The sequence below is a fragment of the Pseudophryne corroboree genome, chromosome 11 (genome assembly GCF_028390025.1).
Source record: "Pseudophryne corroboree isolate aPseCor3 chromosome 11, aPseCor3.hap2, whole genome shotgun sequence".
Lineage (NCBI taxonomy): Eukaryota > Metazoa > Chordata > Amphibia > Anura > Myobatrachidae > Pseudophryne > Pseudophryne corroboree.
Window position 1 is genome coordinate 173177532 of NC_086454.1, and position 25393 is coordinate 173202924.

The 25393-nt window shown below is 45.3% G+C and overlaps 2 protein-coding genes across 2 annotated transcripts in view; one reads left to right on the forward strand and one right to left on the reverse strand.

Annotated features, from left to right (window-relative positions):
• Positions 1-1040, reverse strand: part of MUS81 (MUS81 structure-specific endonuclease subunit) — a 415158-nt gene extending 414118 nt beyond the window's left edge. Inside the window, exon 1 of the mRNA XM_063945085.1 lies at positions 803-1040. The gene's annotated coding sequence lies outside the window, so the exon portion shown is untranslated. The remainder of the gene's footprint in view (positions 1-802) is intronic.
• CFL1 (cofilin 1) lies at positions 371-22225 on the forward strand. Its single transcript, XM_063945087.1, has 4 exons — positions 371-534; positions 13585-13892; positions 21081-21157; positions 21266-22225. Exons 1-4 carry the CDS (start codon positions 532-534, stop codon positions 21376-21378), a joined length of 501 nt encoding a protein of 166 aa, XP_063801157.1. The 5' UTR covers positions 371-531; the 3' UTR covers positions 21379-22225.
• The last annotated feature ends 3168 nt before the right edge of the window (positions 22226-25393 follow it).

Below are 25393 nucleotides of genomic sequence, written 5' to 3' on the forward strand. Positions count from 1 at the left end.
CGCCACCAACTATTATCTTTAGTAATTAGGTGGCGAGCGCAGCGAGCCACCGAGCCCGAAGCGTGGCGAGCGAAGCGAGACCGCGAGGGTACTTTTCGGGTACCCTGTTCGGTCGTAGCTCCTCCCCCTGGTGACGTGTCTCCTCCCCTACGTACGTCAGAAGGTCCCTACTCCCACTCCGATATAGAATCAACCCAGCCAGCACATGCTGACATACCTAGCCCCGCCCCTAGGGTCATACGCCCTGCGTTGAGCACTGCCATAGGTCCGTCCGCGCAGACACAGGAGACAAGCTCCGCCCGCCACTACAGACAGGGACTACAACTCCCGGCAGCCCGGACCGGAAGCCCGCCCCTCCCTCCCCATTGTGAGGCGCTTAAAGACAGCGGAAGGAGGAGACGGGGAGGCTTCATTTCTGTGCGAGTCTGTCAGACGGCTGCACGGACTCTCCCTTTCATCTCTCCGTGTCCCCGGCTTAGCTGCGCTCTGCCTCCTCCACGTCTCGGCTAGCCGCCTCTGTCCCGCGTAAGAATGGTGAGTAGAGCTGGCTGATGCTGAGAGCCCCCGAGCGCGCCGCTGTGGGTGTGCGCTCAGGGGCAGCAGCCAGGGCCGCTCCCTTCTGTCGCCATCTTTTGCTCCCCTGTCAGTCTGCCGCTGCTCTCCTGTGCGCTGGCCGCACCGGGTGCTGAGTGCGCGTCACCGGCCTCGGCGACACCCGCAGCGTCCTGGGCGGGCGATACGCGGTGTGACTGGATGTGGGCGGCAGGGGTGTACCGAAGGGTTTGGGTGAAATAGTCCTTACCGGTCTCTGCTTCCGCCGGGCGTGTGCACGCTCCTCCTCTCGGGCGGCGGTGAAAGGGCGGGAACGCTGCGTGTGCCTGGCGCTGCCGGGTGTGGCTTTGGCGTCTCGGTCAGCGCATCTGCCCGCCCCAGCCGGCGATACGGGGCCAGCGGGAAGGGGTCAACTGCTAGTCGGTGGGTGACGTGCACCTTCCATGTGGCCCGGTGTGCCGCCGGTTGACCCGATGCCGGGCGGCCTGTGCGTCACACGCGCCTCACCCTTTTGTGGGCGGCGGCGCGCGCACGTCTTTCCTGTCACCCTTTGTGCCCGCGCTACTGCACGGCTTTCTCCAGTCCCCGCTAACAGGCCACGTTATCAGGATAGCTGCTGCTGCCGGCGGGTTACTGTCTCCAATATTCGGGACTTACCCCAGAGAGGACATCTGTCCGGCCTCTAGTAGGGAGCTGCGGCCTGCCGGCATCTGCCGCACTGGCTCCTCCACTCGTGGTCCAGTCTCGCCTCACGTGTTTCCTGTGTGCGCAGCCCTGTGTGTGAACAACCTCATTGTGGCGGGTGGTTGCAGTTACCCGCTGCTGCTCGGGTGTGACCGGGTGCTGGGTAGCGCTGCTGCTCTGTATGTTCTGGTGGCCGGTTAATAGTGGACAGCTGTAGGCTGATGTGTTGGAAGTTGTAATAAGTACCTGACTGGACTCTCCGGCCACCATACCGTGGTGTGATAGCTGCTGTTCCCTTTTTTAAAATATGCTACATTACTTTGTACACCTAGATCCCAAATAGGTCCCGTCTAGTGACATCTCCTGGTAACCAAATCTTAAGTGATGCTGTGTAAGCTGAACTCCTCCTAGTAGTGACCTGGTATTTTCCTGCCTTATAGGCCCCTTTGTGGCTCTAATTCTCAAATCTTTTACCCTGAAACATGGGTTCATGTGACAGTGTTGCAGTGAACTAGATTGCTGATCAGCTGCTGTTTGGCCCAATCAGGCAATAACCATTTTAAATCTGTACACTGAAGTTTGGCCACTTTTTGAACACCAGTTTGTTCCTACATAGGTTTAAGTCTGTGCACTAATGCTCCTAGGGGAAATGCAGAGCAACTACCTGTGATTAGTCACGGTCTGTATAAGATTTCATTGAATATGAAATAAAGTTAATCTTCGTGTTAAAGTAATAGTGGCAAATGTCCCCTGCATTTCACACTTGACCTTATTTACTCAACTGCACAATTGTAACTTTATTAATAGTAATTAGAACGTAAACTTGGAAACTGTATATACTAAGGCAGTGGTTTCCAAACTTTTTTGAATCATGGCACCCTAGAATATCAGAATATTTTTCACAGCACCCCTAGGCCAAAAATTTCTTATTGAGAAATTTAGAAAGAAATGTTACATTAAGTAGATCACGTTTATATGTCATCCTTAGGGTCAGTTGTGTGGTGAGGGACAAAATTTGCTTAGTTTGGCCACATTTTATGACTGGCAGCCACCAGCACTGGTTTTGCCTATTATATTGACCATGAATAATTTGAATTGGTCCTGGACCACCAACCCAGGGCACCCCTGCAAGTGTCCCGAGGCACCCCAGGGAGCCACGGCACACAGTTTGGGAACCACTGTACTAAGGAATTGAAATTTGTTATCTCTGAGATGACTCGTACACAAACATGACTGTCAAATATGGAAACCATGACTTTAGTACAGTGCTGAAATACTGATGGTAGGAGTCCTGACCACTGGCTGATTTACCCCTCTTGGGTGGTGGTCCATGCCACCACCCGGAGGGGAATAGAAAAGTCCCTGCTGGGCCTGAAGCATGACGAGCCCGCAATGTGACGCGCTACCAGGATCCTGTCTGTTGAGCTCCCGACGTATGTCACCTGACCACCGGGGTCCCGACAGCCAGGGTCTCCTACTGATCCCATGTGTAGTGGAAATTGGCAACAATGGCAATATCACATCTCCATCAAAGCAATCTGTCACTGCAGTACTGCATTTTGATATTCAATTAAGTGTGCCTTTTTCCATTCTCTGAGGATGCGATGGTAGGGAATATCCTTATTTTAATGTTAGGACACCATGCAGAACCCCTCAGACAACCCCAACCCTAATGACTAATTAGGCAGTTGCATGCTTCCAATTAGCTTAGTTTAATTACATGCAACTTTTGGGGATTGAGAAAAATGGTCTCAAAATACCCCAAAATATTTTTGTTTATGCCCCCAAACTTAAAATCTTTGTTTTTTTTTTTTTTAAAGCTTTTTTAAATTCCCCTCAAAATACCCCAAAAAGCTTTGTGTATATTGAGAAGCCTACTTTTTTTTAAATTTAACTACAAGTCAGCTGTTTAAGTTTACAAATATCCAGTACTTTCCTTATGACCAGTAACTGCCTTCTATATGATTCTGCAACAAATTTGTGGGGTCCCAGAAGGTCATCCCTCTTAATGCACATAGGTGACAATTAGAAGCTGCAAGTATCACAAATCCTTTTATTGGATTGGAGAGTTCTGTAGAGCATGTTTGTGCAAAATGTCTGCAAGTGTCATAAAATTACTTACACCTAATAGTATTGACCCAATAGACTATTGGGGGTCAATTCAACTTGCCAACAGTTTAATAGTGCTGGGAATTAGCTCCCGCCGCTATTTCTACTCATGTTAAGTCAGTGAATGCCCGTTCTTCCGGACTTAATGGGTTGATTTTGCCTGGAGAACAGGCATTCTCCAACTTAACTGCCTGGCGTGATGCTGATTCCTGACAATCAGCCTCGCTCTGGCCACATGCTAGCACTTTTTTTGGATTTCTGATCACACCCTCCGTTAGTGAGAGGAAATTCCAACAATCAAGTGTCACATGGTGCTGTATTGAATAGCTCTGTCTGCAAATTCAGCTGACACCATTGCTAACAATTTCAGATGTCCTTCCTTACTGACTAGGGGTACCTGTTATCTTGCTCAGACATGCTCTCTAGTGTGATCCAATCTATTTATCACTAATAATTATGAAATGTTAACAATGGATGAAATTTAATTCATCACTCCCCTATCTCCCGTCATCAGGGGGAGTGATTCAGTTTCTCACAGACATGGAGGTTAATTTTAGCTGTGTAAATGGCTAAATCCAAACTAATAGGACTGACACAAGGTCCTGTTAGTGCTCACACAAGTCCCTTCACTTGTTTCAGCTCTCCCACCCCCAAGGGGTGCATGCCGAAATGGCGCTGGCAGCCGAATGCTCCCCAGTGGATCAGCAATTGAATAGCTGTTTGGTGCCATCTACTGGCTGCCAGCAAGGAAACAATTTATTATTGCCCAAATCTTTGGAAGGTGCTATAAATGGTTCTTAGCACTACATAGCAAGTGAATGGTACAAATTTTAACTTTATTAAACAAGCAGTAAACTGTTGAACATTACACAATTCAAAATTTTAAAAAATTGCCATTCAACGTAGTCACTTCAATTAGGTGCAAATTGGGTTTTGCAAGCTGTTTTGTAATCAAATTCCAGAAGCTTGCCTTTTCATATGATATACACTTTTTATTTTTTATTTTGTGTAACTCCTGAGTAAGTGGAAACATAGGGAAACTGTTTTAAGGTAATGTCAGGACACTGTAGCACCTACTGGTACACCCAATTGAATGAATATACTCACTTGGAAATGTTTAAATAGGGTATCCAATGTATAGGTTGACTGTCAGTAGGCCCACCCCAGATGGTTGATATGCATTAGGTTGACATGTAAGAAGTACAGTGCTCAAGGTTGTCATGCCAATGGTCAACACTTTTTTCCATCCACATGGACAATGATTGGGAATAGTAACCTATGGCACACAGTGATAGGTTTACACTATTGTGGTCACATGATGAAACGGACACCCAGGAAACAAACCTGTTGATCATTGTCAGGATTACCTTTTCACCATGTCAACCTAATGACTGTAACATAGTAACATAGAATTTGCTAGTAGATAAGAACCACATGGCCCATCTGATCTGCCCCTTATACTTGGTTACTGTGTCTTCTATGCAGCACCCTTTAAATAGCATAATTTGGCCAATAAATGTCTGTCTTCAGGTGAATTTCTCTAAAACTTAATGGGCAGAATGGAGTTTGAGTTCCCATCTAAAGTGACAGGATATCGGTAAGGTGACTCAAAAATAAGTTTTCTACATTAATCCCACCCAGACAGCCCAGGTTTAGCTATGTATGATGGCTTAACCTGACCAAAGTGCTGGGCGAGAAGTGCTTTGTGACCAAATGGGTCGCTTAACTAATTTCAGCTCACCACCTACAGGTAGTGCAATATGAAATGCAGGTGCCTGCAGCTGTTCACACCCAAATGGAGCAACAATTGAAGTGCTCCATTGTGTGCCCAGCACTCTTCGCTGCAAGAAGAAAAGAATTGAATTACACCAATGGGTTATATGATGTGGTTGTGTTGGTAGGATAGGGTTTTTCCAGCTTTTTACCAAACCATGTTTCTCTGACGTCCTAGTGGATGCTGGGAACTCCGTAAGGACCATGGGGAATAGCGGCTCCGCAGGAGACAGGGCACATCTAAAGAAAGCTTTAGGATCACCTGGTGTGCACTGGCTCCTCCCCCTATGACCCTCCTCCAAGCCTCAGTTAGATTTTCTGTGCCTGACGAGAAGGGTGCACACTAGGGGCTCTCCTGAGCTCTTTGTGAAAGTTTTAGTTTAGGTTTATTATTTTCAGTGAGACCTGCTGGCAACAGGCTCACTGCATCGAGGGACTAAGGGGAGAAGAAGCGAACTCACCTGAGTGCAGAGTGGATTGGGCTTCTTAGGCTACTGGACATTAGCTCCAGAGGGACGATCACAGGTTCAGCCTGGATGGGTCACCGGAGCCGGGCCGCCGGCCCCCTTACAGAGCCAGAAGAGTGAAGAGGTCCGGAAAAATCGGCGGCAGAAGACTTTCCTGTCTTCAGATAAAGGTAGGCGCACAGCACCGCAGCTGTGCGCCATTGCTCTCGGCACACTTCACACTCCGGTCACTGAGGGTGCAGGGCGCTGGGGGGGCAGCGCCCTGAGACGCAATAAATCGATAGAAAACCTTTTATGGCTAAAATAAATGCATCACATATAACTCCTGGGCTATATGGATGCATTTAACCCCTGCCAAAACATACAAGAAAACGGATGATAAGGACGCCGAGAAAGGGGCGGAGCCTATCTCCTCAGCACACTGGCGCCATTTTCCCTCACAGCTCAGTTGGAGGGAAGCTCCCTGGCTCTCCCCTGCAGTCACTACACTACAGAAAGGGGTTAAAAAAGAGGGGGGCACAAATTAGGTGCAGTATAAACAATACAGCAGCTATAAAGGGAAAAACACTTATATAAGGTTATCCCTGTGTGTATATATATATATATATATATATATATATATATATATATATATATATATATATATATATATATATATATATATATATATATATATATATATATATATATATATATATATATATATATATATAGCGCTCTGGTGTGTGCTGGCAAACTCTCCCTCTGTCTCCCCAAAGGGCTAGTGGGGTCCTGTCCTCTATCAGAGCATTCCCTGTGTGTGCTGTGTGACGGTACGTTTGTGTCGACATGTATGAGGAGAAAAATGATGAGGAGACGGAGTAGAGTGTCTGTAATAGTGTTGTCACCCCCTGGGGGGTCGACACCTGAGTGGATGTACTGTTGAAATTGCGTGACAGTGTCAGCTTTGTATAAAAGACAGTGGTTGACATGAGACAGCCGGCTACTCAGCTTGTGCATGTCCAGACGTCTCATACAGGGGCTCTAAAGCGCCCGTTACCTCAGATACAGACGCCGACACGGATACTGACTCCTGTGTCGACGGTGAAGAGACAACCGTGATTTCCAATAGGGCCACACATTGCATGATTGAGGCAATGGAAAAAGTTTACACTCTTCTGATAATATAAATACCACCAAAAAAAGGGGTATTATGTTTGGTGAGGAAAAACTTCTTGTAGTTTTCCTGAATCTGAGAAATAAAATGAGGTGTGTGATGAGGCGTGGGTTTCCCCCCGATAACAATTGATAATTTCTAAAAAGTTATTGGCAGTATACCTTTTCCCGCCAGAGGTTAGGGTGCGTTGGGAAACACCCCCTAGGGGGGATAAGGCGCTCACACGCTTGTAAGAACAAGGGCTCTACCCTCTCTGGAGATGGCTGCCCTTAGGGATCCTGCTGATAGAAAGCAGGAGGGTATCCTAAAATGTATTTACACACATACTGGTGTTATACTGCGACCAGCAATCGCCTCAGCCTGGATGTGCAGTGCTGGGTTGGCGTGGTCGGATTCCCTGACTGGAAATTTGATATCCTAGATAAGGACAGTATATTATTGCCTATAGACCAATTAAAAGATGCATTTCTATATATGCATGATGCACAGCGGAATATTTGCCGACTGGCATCAAGTATAAGTGCGTTGTCCAATTATACCAGTAAAGTGGTCAGGTGATGCGGATTCCAAACTGCATTTGGAAGTATTGCCTTAACAAAAAAGGGGATGTACCCCAGGTCGCCTCTCAAAATAAGACGCCGTATTATCAGGCGCAGTCCTGGTTGGCAAGCGGACAAAAGGGTTCCTCTTTTCTGCTCGTGACAGAGGGAGAGGAAAATGGCTGCAGAGATCAGCCAGTTCCAAGGAACAGAAACTCTTTTCCGCCTCTGCCAAGCCCTCAGTATGATGCTAGGGCTTTACAAGTTCAGGCACGGTGGGGTCCCGTTCTCAATGAATTTCAGTGCGCAGTGGGCTCACTCGCAAGTAGACCCCTGGATCCTTCAGGTAATATTTCAGGGGTACAAATTGGAATTCGAGACGTATCCCCCTCGCCATTTCCAAAGGTCTGTTTTACCGACGTCTCCCGCTGACAGGGAGGCAGTTTTGGAAACCATTCACAAGCTGTATTCCCAGCAGGTGATAATCAAGATACCCCTCCTGCAACAGGGAACGGGGTATTATTCCACACTATTGTGGTACCGAAGCCAGACGGCTCGGTGAGACCGATTTTAAAATCTAAAATCTTTGAACACTTGCATACAGAGGTTCAAATTCAAAATTGAGTCACTCAGAGCAGTGATTGCAAACCTGGAAGAAGGGGACTACATGATGTCTCGGGACATCAAGGATGCTTACATTCATGTCAAAATTTACCCTTCTCACCAAGGGTATTTCAGGTTATGGTACAGAACTGTCACTATCAGTTCGGACGCTGCCGTAGGGATGGTCCACGGCACCCCGGGTCTTTACCAAGGTAATGGCCGAAATGATATCCCTTCGAAGGAAGGAAATTTTAGTTATCCCTTACTTGGACGATTCCCTGATAAGGGTAAGATCCAGGGAACACTTGGAAGTCGGTGTAGCACTATCTCAGGTAGTGTTGCGGCAGCACGATTGGATTCTCAATATTCCAAAATCGCAGCTGGTTCCGACGACTTGTCTTCTGTTCCTAGGGATGATCCTGGACACAGTCCAGAAAGAAGGTGTTTCTCCCGGAGGAGAAAGCCAGGGAGTTATCCGAGCTAGTCAGGAACCTCCTAAAACCGAACCAAGTCTCAGTGCATCAATGCACAAGGATTCTGGGTAAAAATGGTGGCTTCCTACGAAGCAATCCCATTCGGCAGATTCCACGCAAGACTTTCCAGTGGAACCTACTGGACAAATGGTCCGGGTCGCATCTTCAGATGCTTCAACGGATAACCCTGTCACCGGGGACAAGGGTATCCCTCCTGTGGTGGTTGCAGAGTGCTCATCTTTTAGAGGGCCGCAGATTCGGCATTCGGGACTGGGTCCTGGTGGCCACGGATGCCAGCCTGCGAGGCTGGGGAGCAGTCACACAGGGAAGGAATTTCCAGGGCTTATGGTCCAGCCTGGAGACATCTCTTCATATAAACATTCTGGAACTAAGGGCCATTTACAATGCCCTAAGTCAAGCGAAACCCCTGCTTCAGGGTCAGGCGGTATTGATCCAATCGGACAACATCACGTCAGTCGCCCACGTAAACAGACAGGGCGGCACGGGAAGCAGGGGGGCAATGGCAGAAGCTGCAAGGATTCTTCGCTGGGCGGAAGATCATGTGATAGCACTGTCAGCAGTGTTCATTCCGGGAGTGGACAACTGGGAAGCAGACTTCCTCAGCAGACACTATCTACACCCGGGAGAGTGGGGACTTCATCCAGAAGTCTTCCACATGATTGTGAACCGTTGGGAAAAACCAAAGGTGGATATGATGGCGTCCCGCCTCAACAAAAAACTGGACAGGTATTGCGCCAGGTCAAGAGACCCTCAGGCAATAGCTGTGGACGCTCTGGTAACACCGTGGGTGTTCCAGTCAGTGTATGTGTTCCCTCCTCTGCCTCTCATACCAAAAGTACTGAGAATTATACGGCAAAGGGGAGTAAGAACGATACTCGTGGCTCCGGATTGGCCAAGAAGAACTTGGTATCCGGAACTTCAAGAGATGCTCACGGACGAACCGTGGCCTCTACCTCTAAGAAAGGACCTGCTCCAGCAGGGGCCTTGTTTGTTCCAAGACTTACCGCGGCTGCGTTTGACGGCTTGGTGGTTGAACGCCAGATCCTGAAGGAAAAAGGCATTCCAGATGAAGTCATCCCTACCCTGGTCAAGGCCAGGAAGGACGTAACCGCAAAACATTATCACCGCATTTGGCGAAAATATGTTGCGTGGTGGGAGGCCAAGAAGGCCCCTACAGAGGAATTTCAACTGGGTCGTTTCCTCCATTTCCTGCAAACAGGACTGTCTATGGGCCTAAAATTAGGGTCCATTAAGGTTCAATTTTCGGCCCTGTCGATTTTCTTCCAAAAGGAACTGGCTTCAGTGCCTGAAGTTCAGACATTTGTAAAAGGGGTACTGCATATACAGCCTCCTTTTGTGGCACCTTGGGATCTCAATGTTGTGTTGAGTTTCCTAAAGTCACATTGGTTTGAACCACTCACCACTGTGGACTTAAAATATCTCACATGGAAGGTGATGATGCTGTTAGCCCTGGCTTCAGCCAGGCGTGTGTCAGAATTGGCGGCTTTATCATATAAAAGCCCTTATTTAATATTTCATTCTGACAGGGCAGAATTGAGGACTTGTCCTCAATTTCTACCTAAGGTGGTTTCTGCATTTCACATGAAGCAACCTATTGTGGTACCTGCGGCTACTAAGGACTTGGAGGATTCCAAGTTGCTTGACGTGGTCAGGGCCCTGTAAATATGTTTCCAGGACGGCTGGAGTCAGAAAATCTGACTCGCTGTTTATCCTGTATGCACCCAACAAACTGGGTGCTCCTGCTTCTAAGCAGACTATTGCTCGTTGGATTTGTAGTACAATTCAGCTTGCACATTCTGTGGCAGGCCTGCCACAGCCAAAAATCTTAAAATGCCCACTCCACAAGGAAGGTGGGCTCATCTTGGGCAGCTGCCCGAGGGGTCTCGGCTTTACAACTTTGCCGAGCAGTTACTTGGTCAGGAGCAAATACGTTTGTAAAATTCTACAAATTTGATACCCTGGCTGAGGAGGACCTGGAGTTCTCTCATTCGGTGCTGCAGAGTCATCCGCACTCTCCCGCCCGTTTGGGAGCTTTGGTATAATCCCCATGGTCCTTACGGAGTTCCCAGCATCCACTAGGACGTCAGAGAAAATAAGAATTTACTTACCGATAATTCTATTTCTCATAGTCCGTAGTGGATGCTGGGTGCCCATCCCAAGTGCGGATTGTCTGCAATACTGGTACATAATTATTGTTACCAAAAAATTCGGGTTATTGTTGTAGTGAGCCATCTTTTATAGAGGCTTCTCTATTATCATGCTGTTAACTGGGTTCAGATCACAAGTTGTACAGTGTGGCTGGTATGAGTCTTACCCGGGATTCAAAATCCTTCCTTATTGTGTACGCTCGTCCGGGCACAGTATCCTAACTGAGGCTTGGAGGAGGGTCATAGGGGGAGGAGCCAGTGCACACCAGGTGATCCTAAAGCTTTCTTTAGATGTGCCCTGTCTCCTGCGGAGCCGCTATTCCCCATGGTCCTTACGGAGTTCCCAGCATCCACTACGGACTACGAGAAATAGAATTATCGGTAAGTAAATTCTTATTTAAATCACTGAAATCACTATGCAGCCACTTTTCTGTACCCCCAAATGCTAGAAAAACTAAGTTGATGGCAAATGCTTGCTGACATTTCTCCGGCAGGGTCCACAGGATAACAATGGTATAAGATGGAGCGATAGCAGATTGGCACCAAACAATCACAAGCTTTCAGTCCTCCCAGGATGCAACAGGCCCGTCCATATATCCCTGCCCACTGGCTCAGGCAAATTAGTCTTTTGTTTGGTGCGGCAGGAGCCAGACCGTGGTCACAGGGCTGCTGGTTTTTGGCAGCCCTAAGCGTTTATTTTTATAGTCTTACTATTTTTTCTGAGTGATCTTTCCTAACAGCATCTTACACGCATATTGGAAAATTGTTCCAACAACTCTCCGCATTAAATAATTCAAGAGTTGGCCATTTGACACTATGAGAACCTCCCAGTACTTTCCTGTAACAACTACAGCCTTCTATATGTTCCTGTCTCGGGTGCCACTTGAGCATGATTTCTTCACTTTTGTTCATTCTGTTGGGCCCCATCTAGTGGTGGCTGAGGAGACCAACAATTGAATTGACAATCCAATTAGGAAACTCCTACTTAATGGCCCTCAGAATTGCATATGCAGCTGTTCACAAGACGGTGAGCATCAGTGATAAGTGGTACCTGTGTGAAGTAGGCCAGCAGTATGAAGCTATAAAAACATACTATTTTCCTTTAGGCTACATCAAAACAACCTAAAATTATTTTTTTTAGATTTTAAAAGGCTAATTCAGAGTAAGGTCTTTAAAAACCTACTTTTAAGAACAAGTATCTTAATGTCATAAAAAATGGTATGTAATGTGCATAATGTACATTCATAATGTCAACAAGCACAATAGGTGTGCTGGGAAATTTGCATCTACTTAACCACTTAGCTGGCTAATGCTTTCAAAAACAACCCAGTAATCCTTTAAAAAAATTACAACTTTTTTTTTGAGATTCATAAATTTTCATAAAATAATGCACCTACCGTAGGCCAAGGTCTCATCTCCCGCCCCACCATGTTCATAAGCCTCATTGTAAAATGACCTACTGCCCTCAACCTCCCCATGCAGAGCATGTCAGCTGGATAATGGTTAAACTTGTGTTTACACTTTTCTTAAAAAAAATAAATAAATAAAAATCCTAAACCTTGGGCATACTTGAGTATTGGCAATTAGAACCCCTGCCATAAGGAAATTCTGTCTAGTAGGAAATTGCTGCTATGGGTAAGTGCACTGCAGACTGCAGAAATGCTGGCAATGTCACGTCAGCTTGTGGCCCAATCTTGCCACCCATTTTTGTTTTTTGTGCTGTCTGCAAAGTCCCAAGTCTACCCCTAAAATTTGTAGGTAATAGACTTTGAGCAGTGATTTAACACATCTGGGTACACTTTGGTGCTTGGTAACATTTACTGTAGTGCTGTTTAATATTGGTTATAGCCTGATTGGTAGTCTCTAAACTTTCAAGAGGATTTTCTTGGACATCAACCAATTACAATGCCCTTCCCTCCAAATGCAGAGTGGTGGGAACAGTTCCCCTGATACAGCTGATCGCTGCAGTTAGATCAGCCTCGCAGTGCTTTGAGGGGTATGAAGTGTCCTTAGTTTTTGGTGCCTGTGTCCCAGAGTGCTGCCCTTAGCATCCCTGTTTGGGGGTTGGAGGTGATTAGTTGTTGTGCACATGTGCAGAACAAATCTCTAAAATCACTAGGTGACACAGCAAGAGCCCAGTTAGCTGCGATTGTTTCCCATGCCAAGTGGCTAAAGCCTTTCATGGGCTTTGCCAGTACATAGTTCTGGCATTGCTTGTAGTCACATTTCAAACTTGTTCTCCTCAAGCTAATGATCAGACAACTGCTTGTTGACATTCTGAGTGTTAAGATGTTAACTCCAGTCCTTGCTGGGTCAAATTGTCCTACAGACAGATGTCTATAACATGACCAGTTGTAAGATTTTGAGGGTTGAATACCACTGCCATAAACAGGTGTAGATAATTGTATAGCAAGTCAATATAGCTGCTTAATTTTATCTTAAAAGCAGCCCCTAGTTGGGCTGGTGGTGTTAAAATGAAATTAAAACTGTAATTGTACACCTTTTGATTTAGTTTTGCCAATGTAACAGTGCTAGACTCTAAAGCCCCCATACACACTAGCCGATTCCTGCTGATATTGGCAGTGGTGGGGTGTTGGCATTGGGGAAGTGCATACACGCTTGCTGATGCCAGCGGAGAAGGGAGTGACAGTGGGGGAACGACCGCCATGCTGCAGCATGGCTGTTAACAAGGACCTCCCTCGTCTGTACATGTTCAGACGAGGGAGGTCATTAATGTGTGGGAGTGCGCATAGTCAATGACTGAGTGTACACACTGGACGAGATTGTGAGAACTCGTTCAGATCGGCCCTTTCTGAGCGAGATCTTCCACTTTCTTTAGTGTGGGGCTTAACTTTCAGTATAAAATAGCAGTGCTTTTAAAGATGTCCACAATTGTACATCTTACCCTATTGCTGCACCACTTAATCATCCTCCTTGGAAACAAGTGCACAATACAACTTAACCCATTCTACTGTATGTAAACAAATGAAGCTTCTGTTGCCTTTCCTGATTCATGTTGACATTTATTCTGTATTCCAGGCTTCAGGTGTAGCTGTTTCTGATGAAGTCCTAAGAGTCTTCAATGACATGAAGGTGCGAAAGACCTGTACTCCAGAGGAGGCTAAACAGCGCTATAAGTGTGTCACATTTTGTATGAGTAGTGACAATAAAACAATAGTCCAAGAGGAAGGGACGGCGATCCGTGTGGGAGATGTTGGAGACGCAATTCCTGACCCCTACGCGCACTTTGTGAAAATGCTACCTGACCGAGATTGCCGTTACGCTCTTTATGACTGCAGCTATGAAACAAAGGAGAGTAAGAAAGAGGACCTAGTCTTCTTCTTCTGGTAAGATGTTATGTATGCAGTGAAAGAACTGTGGCTACCACTGTCTTGATGATAAAATAGTGATCAGGTGCGATGACCCACTCACAAATGGATACTTGCGCTTGCTGCAGTGCTCAATCAATTTTAATCCTGTGAGGAAATGTTTGGGGCTTTAATAATTGCTATTCATAGGTGGAGCATGTTTTTGGAACTAATTGAAGAGTCTCATGATTCCCCTTCTGGACCATGGGTTATTGGCACATGAATGTGCATAACCTGTGTTCATGTGTGCTCTGAAAGGTGCCAGGGTTGAAATACCAGGTCGAGTGACCCAATATTCCAGTGATTTTCAACCTTTTTAAACTCGTGGCACACTAAACAAGATTTCAAAATTGCCAAGGCACACCATCGGTTGTTTTAATGCAACACACCTGCCCCTCATTAATGCCACACACAACCCCCCCCCCCCCCCCCAGTAATGCCCCATACATGCCCTCATATTTCCACACATCAGCTTCCCCACTTAGTAATTCCACACACCTGCCCCAAATAGTAATTCCACACACCAGCTTCCCACTTACCAGCTCCCCCCCCTTAGTAATTCCACACACCAGCTCCCCACCCCCTTAGTAATTCCACACACCAGCTCCCCTTTACCAGCTCCCCCCTTAGTAATTCCACACACCAGCTTCCCCCTTACCAGCTCCCCCCCCTTAGTAATTCCACACACCAGCTTCCTCCTTACCAGCTTCCCCCCCCCCCCCCCCTTAGTAATTCCACACACCAGTTCCCCCTTATAATATATAGCGGTGAGGAGTGCCTAGAACTCACCACGGATCAGCAAGCAGAGCAGCGTGTGAGTGGGGCGGGCGCAGAGACAGCAGGACCGTGACCTATGGTGAGTCATAGGTCACGGTCCGTCTGACTCTGCGGAATGGATATGAACAGGATACTGCAGGTCTGTGAGGCAGGCGGGCGGAGATCTGACAGTGAGAGTGGGGCGGGTGGCGCCAGTGACAGCTCTTAATGGCGGCAGTGAGCGGGTCCGTGCGGCGGGGCGGGTGACAGCTCTTACTGGCGGCAGTGATCGGGTCCGTGCAGCGAGCAGCGGCATACTCGGCAACTGGTCGTGGCACACCAGTTGAAAAAGGCTGCAATATTCCAACTTTGGTAGTGAGCAGGGTTGAAAACGTGTTCAACCCAGCTTGCTGTACAGTGTGAACAGAAGCCAGGTCGAGGCTACACATTCACTGTGTGGACAGGTGGTGATTGGAGATTGTGATCTCCAAGCGCCGGGTTGCACCCTGGGAGCTTCCGTGTCATCCCACCTCCAGGCAATCTGAAAGGGGTATAACTGTATTGCAGAAGTGAATATACAAGATGCTCGTATATTGGTAATCTGAATAAATGCCTTGTCTTCATATTTATTAAAAGTACTTGCTCACTTCAGCCATGATCCATTCTAAACTCTGCAGTGGTTAAAGGCAAAATGCTTTTTTTTTTTTTTTTTTTTTTTTTTTATTTACCTTGTGTGGTTTAGAATTAGGAGTAGTACAATCTGAAGGACAGTACTAGGTAAAATAGTGGACATATCTAATGAGCCAGTACAGACTGCAGTAAAGTGCATGTTTGCAAAATGCTTTAAGAATTTGTGTAGTTGTGAACTTCCCTTGCACAATAAATCAGCTGCAAATGCAACAGAAGACTACCACCTGTAAGCCTATTACTTATTTTCTGCTTCATGAGCTGGTTTCTGCATAACTTGACATGAGGATGTTGCACAGCTCATCAGAGGAAGGAGCAGAATATTCTGTACACTACCTCTACGTGCTCAGGCTGGGTTATCATCCAGCCAAAATGCAAGTGACTAAATGGTCAGATGGTGTCTGCATTAGATTTGCAGCGCACGAACACATAGAAAATAAATATGATCGTTTTATAGATGTTTCTAACCCAGTGATGGCTGACCTTGACACTCCAGCAGTTGAACTACACATCCCAGCATGCCCTGCATCAGTTTTAGCATGGCCAAATAACTAGCAGGGCATGCTGGAATATGTAGTTCAACACCTGGAGTGTCAAGGTTAGCCATCACTGTTCTAACCAGTGCTATGCCTAATAGTGGCCGACTTGTCTCTGGGGTACCCTTACTTCATGTACACTGGAGACCTCCAGGATTTCAAGCAGTTTATGCTGCTTTTCAAAGCCTTACATTATAATGAAGGGCTAATTGGGTCACTTGATTAGTAGTAGATATTCATTGGTACTTGCAGAGGGGGTAGGAAGTCCGACAGGAGACCTGAGTAGTATGTTGGAGGGTGTTAAGTCAAGAATTCTGAGTTTTTAGAATACCTGGTATGCAATAGCATGTAGTGGCTTATGGTATGTGTGGGAGTTTTTTTTTGTTTTTTTAGGTTGAGTGTCTGGTGAGTTATTTTAGGTCTTTGAGAGCAAGAGTAATGTACAGACTTTGTGCACAAGGGTCCCCATAATGGGCTTTTGGTGTGCCCACTTTTAAAATAAGTGGGGAGTGCTGCAGCCTGTAGTGTTATAGGTGCTATAACAAGTTTCTTTGCACTGACTAATGTGTTTTTGTTAAAGTAGGTTTGTCATTGGGGATAGACACTTCATTAAACTAAAATTTTTGAATGTTAAAAATTTAATCTTTTGGCAGCTTTGACTATACAGGTTGAGTATCCCATATCCAAATATTCCGAAATACGGACTTTTTTGAGTGAGTGAGATAGTGAAACCTTTTGTTTTTTGATGGCTCAATGTACACAAACTTTGTTTAATGCACAAAGTTATTAAACCTATTGTATTAAATGACCTTCAGGCTGTGTGTATAAGGTGTATATGAAACATAAATGAATTGTGTGAATGTACACACACTTTGTTTAATGCACAAAGTTCTAAAAAATATTGTCTAAAATTGCTTTTAGGCTGTGTATAAGGTGTATATGTAACATAAATGCATTCTGTGCTTAGCTTTAGGTCCCATCACCATGATATCTCATTATGGTATGCAATTATTCCAAAATACGGAAAAATCCCATATCCAAAATACCTCTGGTCCCAAGCATTTTGGATAAGGGATACTCAACCTGTAATAGGAATAGGAAAGGACCAAACAAAACGGTATGCTGGTTGAAACCAGAAGGGTTTTATTTTTAAAACACTTATGCTGTGAGTACAGGCATGGTGACTTCTTTAAAAAAAAAAAAAGATCCCCTGGTATTCCACATTACTTGCTATCTTCATTTGAGTAATGGGCCCTACACACTTTGCGATTGCCGGGTGAGGTGGCCGATGCGGGAGTGGGGGGTGAAGTTTCTCCCAGTCACCCGGCTCCATAGCAATGCATGCTAATATGGACGAGATTGACCTTATTGGCTTTCATGTTTAAATGAGCCAGCACCAGCGATTAACAAGCACGGGGCTGCGCATCATACATTGCTGGTGCCTACACACAAAGATATGAACTGTATCCCTTTTCTCTGGTATCGGCCAGTGTGTAGGGCCCATTAGTTGAATTAATGCAGTAAATGAACACTACAGAAGTATTAAGCCTGCCTAGAATCGGCTAAGACTCCAAACTTCTCTTAACAGTCCTAGAACACAGGAGAAAACAAACTAACATTCTGATCTTCAGTTTCATCTATTGGCAGGTATTTTGTTAATGTTTAATCAATATAAATCTTCAGATGTAATAGGAATAATCCATAAATTGGTTTTATTAAAAAATGTAATTCTATGAAAGATTAATAACTGGATTGTTAATCTAATACATGGTAATGTTTCACAGTATTAATATAAGCAGCATTACATTTTTAAACAATCTGGTTTAAACTTTACCCCTTTATTGCAGAATTGACCAAAACATACAGGGTTTAGTGGGGTGCTCTTCAGTTTGCTGACTATTTGGATCCCGACGCACAGTATACCGGCTCCTGGAATCCGGACACCCGGCATACCAACACCTTTTCTCCCTCTTGGGAGTCCACAACCCCTCTGGAGGGAGACCATGCCCGCAGCGTGGTGAGCCTGCAAGGGGCTCATTTGCACTTGCCCAGCTGTCGGGATTCCAGCACCGGTATGCTGGGAGCCTGGCCACCAGCATACCATACTACACCCAGTTTAGTGACATAAAATGGCTAAACCAATCTAAAGTCCAGCTTTGGGTGTACAAACATTCAGATGGCCAAAGTGACTATTTAGCACACCTTCACTGCTCAGGCAGCAAGAAGAAATGTCGTCTCTGCGGCTGTTAGATGTCTAAATGGAGAAACAAATTAATTTTCGTTTTGCGCCCCCTACTGGTAGCCACAGGTAAACGATTGAATTGGCATAAAAGGCACATTAAATTGGATGGACTAAGTGAAGAGACCTTTTAAAGAAGTAATTTTTATTAGGTATGCATTAAAAATAGAGCAAATTTCTATAGAAATGACAAATACTAAGGGGGAATTCAATAGTTTAGCTGCACCAGATCTCCCATCTAACGTGACTGGAGATTGCGGGACAATATTCAATTGTCCCCCATTATAATGCTGATTGTTCCCGTTTCAGTCCAGTTTAGCCATGTAAAGCAGCAAACCCTGACCAAACAAATGCGTCTTGTTTGGGTGCCCAAACAGGACACCAAGCATCTCAGCTTTCTGGGGGGGGGGGGGGGGGGGGGGGGTAGTGAGCTGAAGTGAAGATCTTGTGCCTGTCAGCAGAAACATTTGAATAGCTGCAGGTGTGGGACCTGAGAGAACACTTGCAAATAAGTGAGAAAGGTATGTGTAAACTAAATTGAGCAGCAAGGATAGTGTACTTGTTAGCTTAATTGCCTCAGCAATCCCATATTACACAATTTCATACTGCACTGCAACCTGGGATGAAGCTGCATACAACCCTGGTTGCTACGAGAGTTGGAATAGTATCCGGTCTCTGTCTACCACTATTGGTCACCAGGGTTTGTAGGTCAACATGAGTTTTCCACAATTTTTTTTTTTTCATTAACTTTTTCATACTTTATAGTCCACGTGGACTACAATTGGGAACAGTAACCTTGCCCAAAGCTTGGCTAACAAAGCAAACCTTGTGAGGGGACACTGCACTAATTGGGGTTCCTGGTCACTTTAGAAAACGGCACCAAAAAATAAACTCGTGTTGACCTAGAAACCTAGTCACGGTCTACCGAAGTGGTTGATCCTATGAAAAACACCTGTTGAAATGTCAGGTCGCTTGACCCAGGTTTTCTGGCAATCTAAAATGGGTTTTAATGTTTGCTGTGTTCTGGTACTAGTGCACTTACATCTTCTGTCTGATATTACAACAGGAATGTTGCTAACCTGCAGCCTTTGTGCTGTATATGTAAAACTGCCTAATTGGGGGAATGTAATTTTTTTTTTTTTTTTTTGTGTCTAAAAAAAAAAAAAAAAATCACATGTAAACAGGGCTGTTTAGATGCCCAAAAAATTTACATTATTCATACATAACAGGTTTAGCCGTTTCACATGTCTAAACCTTGTAAGTCCAGTTTTGGCGTCTAAATTCCTGTTCGGATGCCCAAAGTGCTATCTTAGCGCACCTTTCTTCTTGCACCTTAGGAGGCTGTGAGAAGGGTCATCCCTGCAATTGAATTGCTGTTTTGCGCCTCCTGATAGACATGGGGGGTAAAACAATCTAATTCCTCCCAATTAACCCTTACATGGCATTGGGTATATGATCCCGGCGGTCAGCATGACTGCAGGATCCTGGCCACCAGAATGCCAGCAGGAGAGAGTGCAACAAAGCCCCTTGCAGGCTCACTGTGCTCGCCACAGGTTCTATTCCCACACTATGGGTGTCGAATCAATTCGGCAACTTAAGAATAGCGCCAGGAATTGGCTCCCGACGCTATTCAATTCAGCTAAAGTTAAGTCGGCGAAAGCCCGTTCTCACCGACTTAACAGGTAGTTTTGTCGGGAGAACGGGCATTCTCCGACTTAACTACCCGCGGCGATGCTGATTTCCGACAGAATCGGCCTCGCGCGGCAGCACTTTTGTCGGTTTTCTTCTCTCACCCCCCGGGGATGAGAGAAATTCCCGACAATTGCGGGTAACTAGCAGCTGAATTGAATAGCGTCGGGAGCTAATTCCCGGCGCTATTCTTAAATTGCTGAATTGAATCGACCCCCATGGACACCCACGAGTGGGATTAGCCTTTGGCCCCCTGCCAGCATTCTGGCGGCTGGGATCCCGCTGTTATGTTGACCACCAGGATCATAACTACATCCCCTTAAATGTAATCAAATTATTGGTTAACAGCTCTGGCTAATTCAATAAACTAGTAACCATTTAGATGTGCTGATCTGGGGAGCATATCAAATTTAGTTAACAAATTAGTTGGTCAAACTAAACGGTTAGCAGGACAGTTCTTTGTGTAGTTATGCAATATCGGGTTTACTTTGGGAGGGGGGGGGGGGGGGGGGGGGAGTTCTAAATTCTTCATGATGAAACTGGCTTACACTCCAATGAAGATTCAGTTGGCTTTAAGCTGTAATAATGGGCACCCATTGTTGCAATGCAGGTTTGGCCCCCATTATGTTTATTGCACCCAAATAGACTGGAATTAGCCACATAAAGCGGAATAACCAGACTAGACTAATGGGTGTTTGGGTACCCTAACAGCTGACTACAAGCACATTTCAGCTCGTCATCTCTGGGGTGGCTGCATGCTGAAATGTGTCACAGCTAATGGGCATCTGTTCAAAGAAGCAAGTGAAAAGCTCCGATAGACTCCCAGCAGGTGGCACGTGCCACAGTTTAATTGCATGCCCCACCCCATGAGTCAATATTTTGCAGTGCCATTTGATGATGGATTGTTTTATTGCATTTCTAATAAAATAGTTGAGGTTCACTCATTTAAGGCATCTTTAATTGGGATTCTTTGAGTTCCCAAATCTTAAATATTCAATGCTGTGTAATAGAATTGTAAGATGGTTTCAACCAAACACTATGTGGTGAATGGCAAAATATGCCCAAACATGTACTTGACTAAGTTATCTATAGGGGCATATACTATGTTACACTATAATTTATGAAATGCCAGAATTGTTAGCTATTACAGAAGACCTATTCACTTTGGAAGACTGTAATAAACATCCTAGTGCATCCCTCATTACTACCCTACATGACTGGAACAGCCTCTCGCTAACTAAATGCTATGTCTCGTCATAGGGCTCCTGAAGATGCTTCGCTGAAAAGCAAAATGATATATGCCAGTTCTAAGGATGCAATCAAAAAGAAATTCACAGGTAAGTACAGAGATGGTTGGATGTAACTAATAGTTCCTGATCACTGACTTCTCACCAACTACCTCTATCTTGTTGCTGGCTTTGTGGTAATCTGTTTGTCGTTTGTAGGTATCAAGCATGAATTGCAAGCAAACAACAAGTGTGACATAAAGGACCGCAGTACTCTTGCTGACAAACTTGGGGGCTCCTCAGTCATCTCTGTAGAAGGAATGAGCATCTGAAGACCTCATTGCCTCCTCCCATTGTCTGTGCCACTTCTTTAAAGGGGCTTCCATGTAACTACATCCCCAACAGTATCTCCATGTACCCTTCAAGCCCTGTCTAAGAGGGAATCCATTCCATAGGCAGGCTTCTACTTCAAGCCACCCCCATGCAGACAGGCATAAATGTCCCCATAGTATGGTTTTTATATGTAGAGGCAGCTCATCACAATTTCTCTGCCCCTTCATTTTGCACTTGCCTCCTAAGCCGAGTTATTTTGCCAAATGCAACCTGGCATCTAATACACTCCCCACCTTTATGTATTTAGTGAATGCTTATCCTAGCTCTGGAGATATGATTGCCCTCTGTTCTAGCTAGAGTGAGAAGAAACCTAATCTATTGCTTGTGGGTTATAACCTTACATTCCCAAACATTACTTCTGTAACATTCCTGTTTTCCAGTCTATCTGGAACTTGCAGGATAAGTACTAATGGTGTTTCTAGAATGCTATTTTGTAACATACAAAAGTCAACCTTTCATGCATAACATTAAGTCCTTACAAAGTTTTACTATTTAACTTAGAATATTGGGCGGAGCTGCTTGCCCTGGCACAGCATTCCATATTTAAATCTTGAAATGGATGGCCGTATTTCAGCATACTTTGCCAATTTCCCTCTACATTCCTGTGACCTTAAATAGTCACTTCTGTTTATTTAGGGTCTTTTGGGATTGTGTAGATATAAGTGACTGAAACCCTTCCTTCACCTCTACATTCCTTTGTTCATTGCAGTCTCTACTTTTTGTCTTGCGTTACTAATATGGAAGTCATACTGGCAGATCCGACATTAATAAATCTATAAAAGAACACTTCATGTGGTCAATCTTTATTTTGGATAAGTTGTGTACAATAAAGTGTACTAGTGCTGTCCATAGAAGTTGCTAATATGCAGACGGTGGCTGTAGCACTGTCTTGTGTAAGTCATGAACTGCTTTGTCAATAACTTCTGCTTCAGTACCAAACATCCAGGTATCTGCATGCTTTGCACGCCTCAATAAGAACCCTTACTTACAGATGCTATATTTAATAGTTTATTGCCCCAGTCTAAACTCCAGTACACTATTTACCTGTAAAGCAGTGATTAAGGGCATTGTAGTAGAATTAAGCATATTAAAACTTATGCTGTGTTTTTGCAACGTTCCCACAGCGATTAAAGACATGTTGCCTACATAATGTATGTGTCTTACAGATAAGCAGGCTAGTAACACATCTGTGTGTTTACTGACTGGCATAAACAAGTTAATTAAACTTCCTATATTAAAGTAGGTGACCATTCTAAGGAGTAGCACTTGCCTAAAGTGCTGGGAGCTTGTTCATTCACTTGTTACAGTTGCATAGAAGTTGTTGCTGTTGTGTCCAAAATGTAGGGATAAGCTATGTAAAGCGGCAAGCCTTGGGCACACTGCTCTTAAGAGGTGCGCAAACGGCATTCAAAAGACCAACTTGGGTGTGTTTCAGCTTGCAGCCTCAGGTGGGTGCAAGCAGAAATTAGGGCTGCTCAGCCACACAAATGACTAGCTCCCTGACACTGGACAGGGGTTGCTGGAGCAGAAGACCATTTAATTCCCTCCCTTGTAGTTCAGCTGTTACAATGCAACTCCATTTGTATGAACACGTACACTTAAAACTCTTGACCAGCTAGTCAAATGCAATACAGAGCCTACTGCCTATCCTGTAAAAGTGACTACCTGTGTCTTGCAGGAGTACTAGGCCATGGTTCTGCTGCAGCGTCCTTGTGGGTATGGGTGCACATGGAGATATGCTGTGACTGCTTCACATTACACCAGTACAGATTAAGTTATCTGCTCTGTGGCACAATTAATGGGGTCCAGTATATGGAATACCCTTTTGACCCAGGTTATTGCTGTCGTGGCTCAGTGTGGTATCTCGAGTGTTGGCAGAGGAGAGGCCCCAGCAATAACCTGGGTCCTGCCTGCAGTGTGAAAGATTCAAATCTCTGACCCTGTTTGAAACCCATGTTAAGTGACCTGGGGTTTTGGTCTGAAAGCGGTATAAGACAGGCTGATTCATAATCTAAATGGGAAGAGCAGTACATGGCCAAGATTGTGCACAGCACCTATCTGTAAAAATTTTAAATATATAGCTTGATATATCTATGGGCTGTTACTTCCCCATCCCCTGTCTGTAGGCCCCATTATAATTCTGGACCCCATTAGCATGTGGTTTTAAATACTAATAGTACCCCCCGAGTAGCCGAAAAACATGTTTCATAACTGCCGTAAAAATCCCATTATGCGTTTGTTATGGGCTATAAGGTTAAGGTCAAGACATGAAAAGGTCGAGGTTTTTTTAATGGTGTCAAATTGTACAGTTTACACAACCCCAATTAGAATACCACAGCCCCTAGCACAGCTCACTCCGCTCAGCACAGGTTACTGTTCCCATTCTTCCATGTTGATAAAATAAGATAAAATTGAAAAAAAAATCCCACCACAAAAGGCTTGTGTGGACCCATCATCCAGATGCCTTTTGCGCACCCACCACCACCACAACCTATGTGTAAATATAATCTAGTATGGATTTGCGCAAGTATTCCCTTAGCACTGACCTGGGACTAACAGCCGTTAGTCCCAGATCAGCGTGACTTCTATAGTGCGGGTCCACTGTTCAGATCTCCCGCACTCTGGAGTAAGAGAAATGTCACCATGTCCAGCATCAACAGGCCACGCCTAACGCATTTTGTCAGCTTGGACTTCATCAGTGGTTGTTGCTTAGTCCCAATCTACTCTCTTTATACCTGGACTTGGTGGATCTCATTCCTTTAACACTGGTTATTCATCAAATGACACAATATGGACCCATAGCATGCAAGCTGTGTTGATCTGGGCCTGACTGCTGTCCAGAGGCTGGACATCTTCATAAGTATTTCATAGATTAACCAGTAGGTAGGCACTCCCATTTAGTATACCATGTCCATCATGGTGGCAGTGACCATAAAGGTTAATGCAGGAACAGATGAACGGCACTCGGGTGACTTATTTATTAACAGTTTCTTATATAGTGCAGCATATTCTGTTGCGCTTTACAATTAGAACATTAATAGAACAAAACTGGGTAAAAACAGACAGAGGTAGGAAGGCCCTGCTCGCAAGCTTACAATCTATAGACTTGTGTTGAAACGAATCACATCAGCAACATGTGTTTGCAATGTTTCGGGTACTTTATTACCCATCATCGGGCTGCATATAAGGTAATAAAGTGCCTGAAATGTTGCAAACACTGATGTTGCTAATGTGATTCTTTTTAGCACAAGCCCACTGAGTGCTGTTAATTTAGATTTCTCTATCGTCCTAGTGGATGCTGGGGTTCCTGAAAGGACCATGGGGAATAGCGGCTCCGCAGGAGACAGGGCACAAAAAGTAAAGCTTTTCCAGATCAGGTGGTGTGCACTGGCTCCTCCCCCTATGACCCTCCTCCAGACTCCAGTTAGATTTTTGTGCCCGGCCGAGAAGGGTGCAATTCTAGGTGGCTCTCATAAAGAGCTGCTTAGAGAAAGTTTAGCTTAGGTTTTTTATTTTACAGTGATTCCTGCTGGCAACAGGATCACTGCAACGAGGGACAGAGGGGAGAAGAAGTGAACTCACCTGCGTGCAGGATGGATTGGCTTCTTGGCTACTGGACATCAGCTCCAGAGGGACGATCACAGGTACAGCCTGGATGGTCACCGGAGCCGCGCCGCCGGCCCCCTTGCAGATGCTGAAGTAAGAAGAGGTCCAGAATCGGCGGCTGAAGACTCCTGCAGTCTTCTAAAGGTAGCGCACAGCACTGCAGCTGTGCGCCATTTTCCTCTCAGCACACTTCACACGCAGTCACTGAGGGTGCAGGGCGCTGGGGGGGGGGCGCCCTGGGAGGCAAATGTAAACCTATATAAAGGCTAAAATTACCTCACATATAGCCCCCAGAGGCTATATGGAGATATTTAACCCCTGCCTGTATTCACAAAATAGCGGGAGACG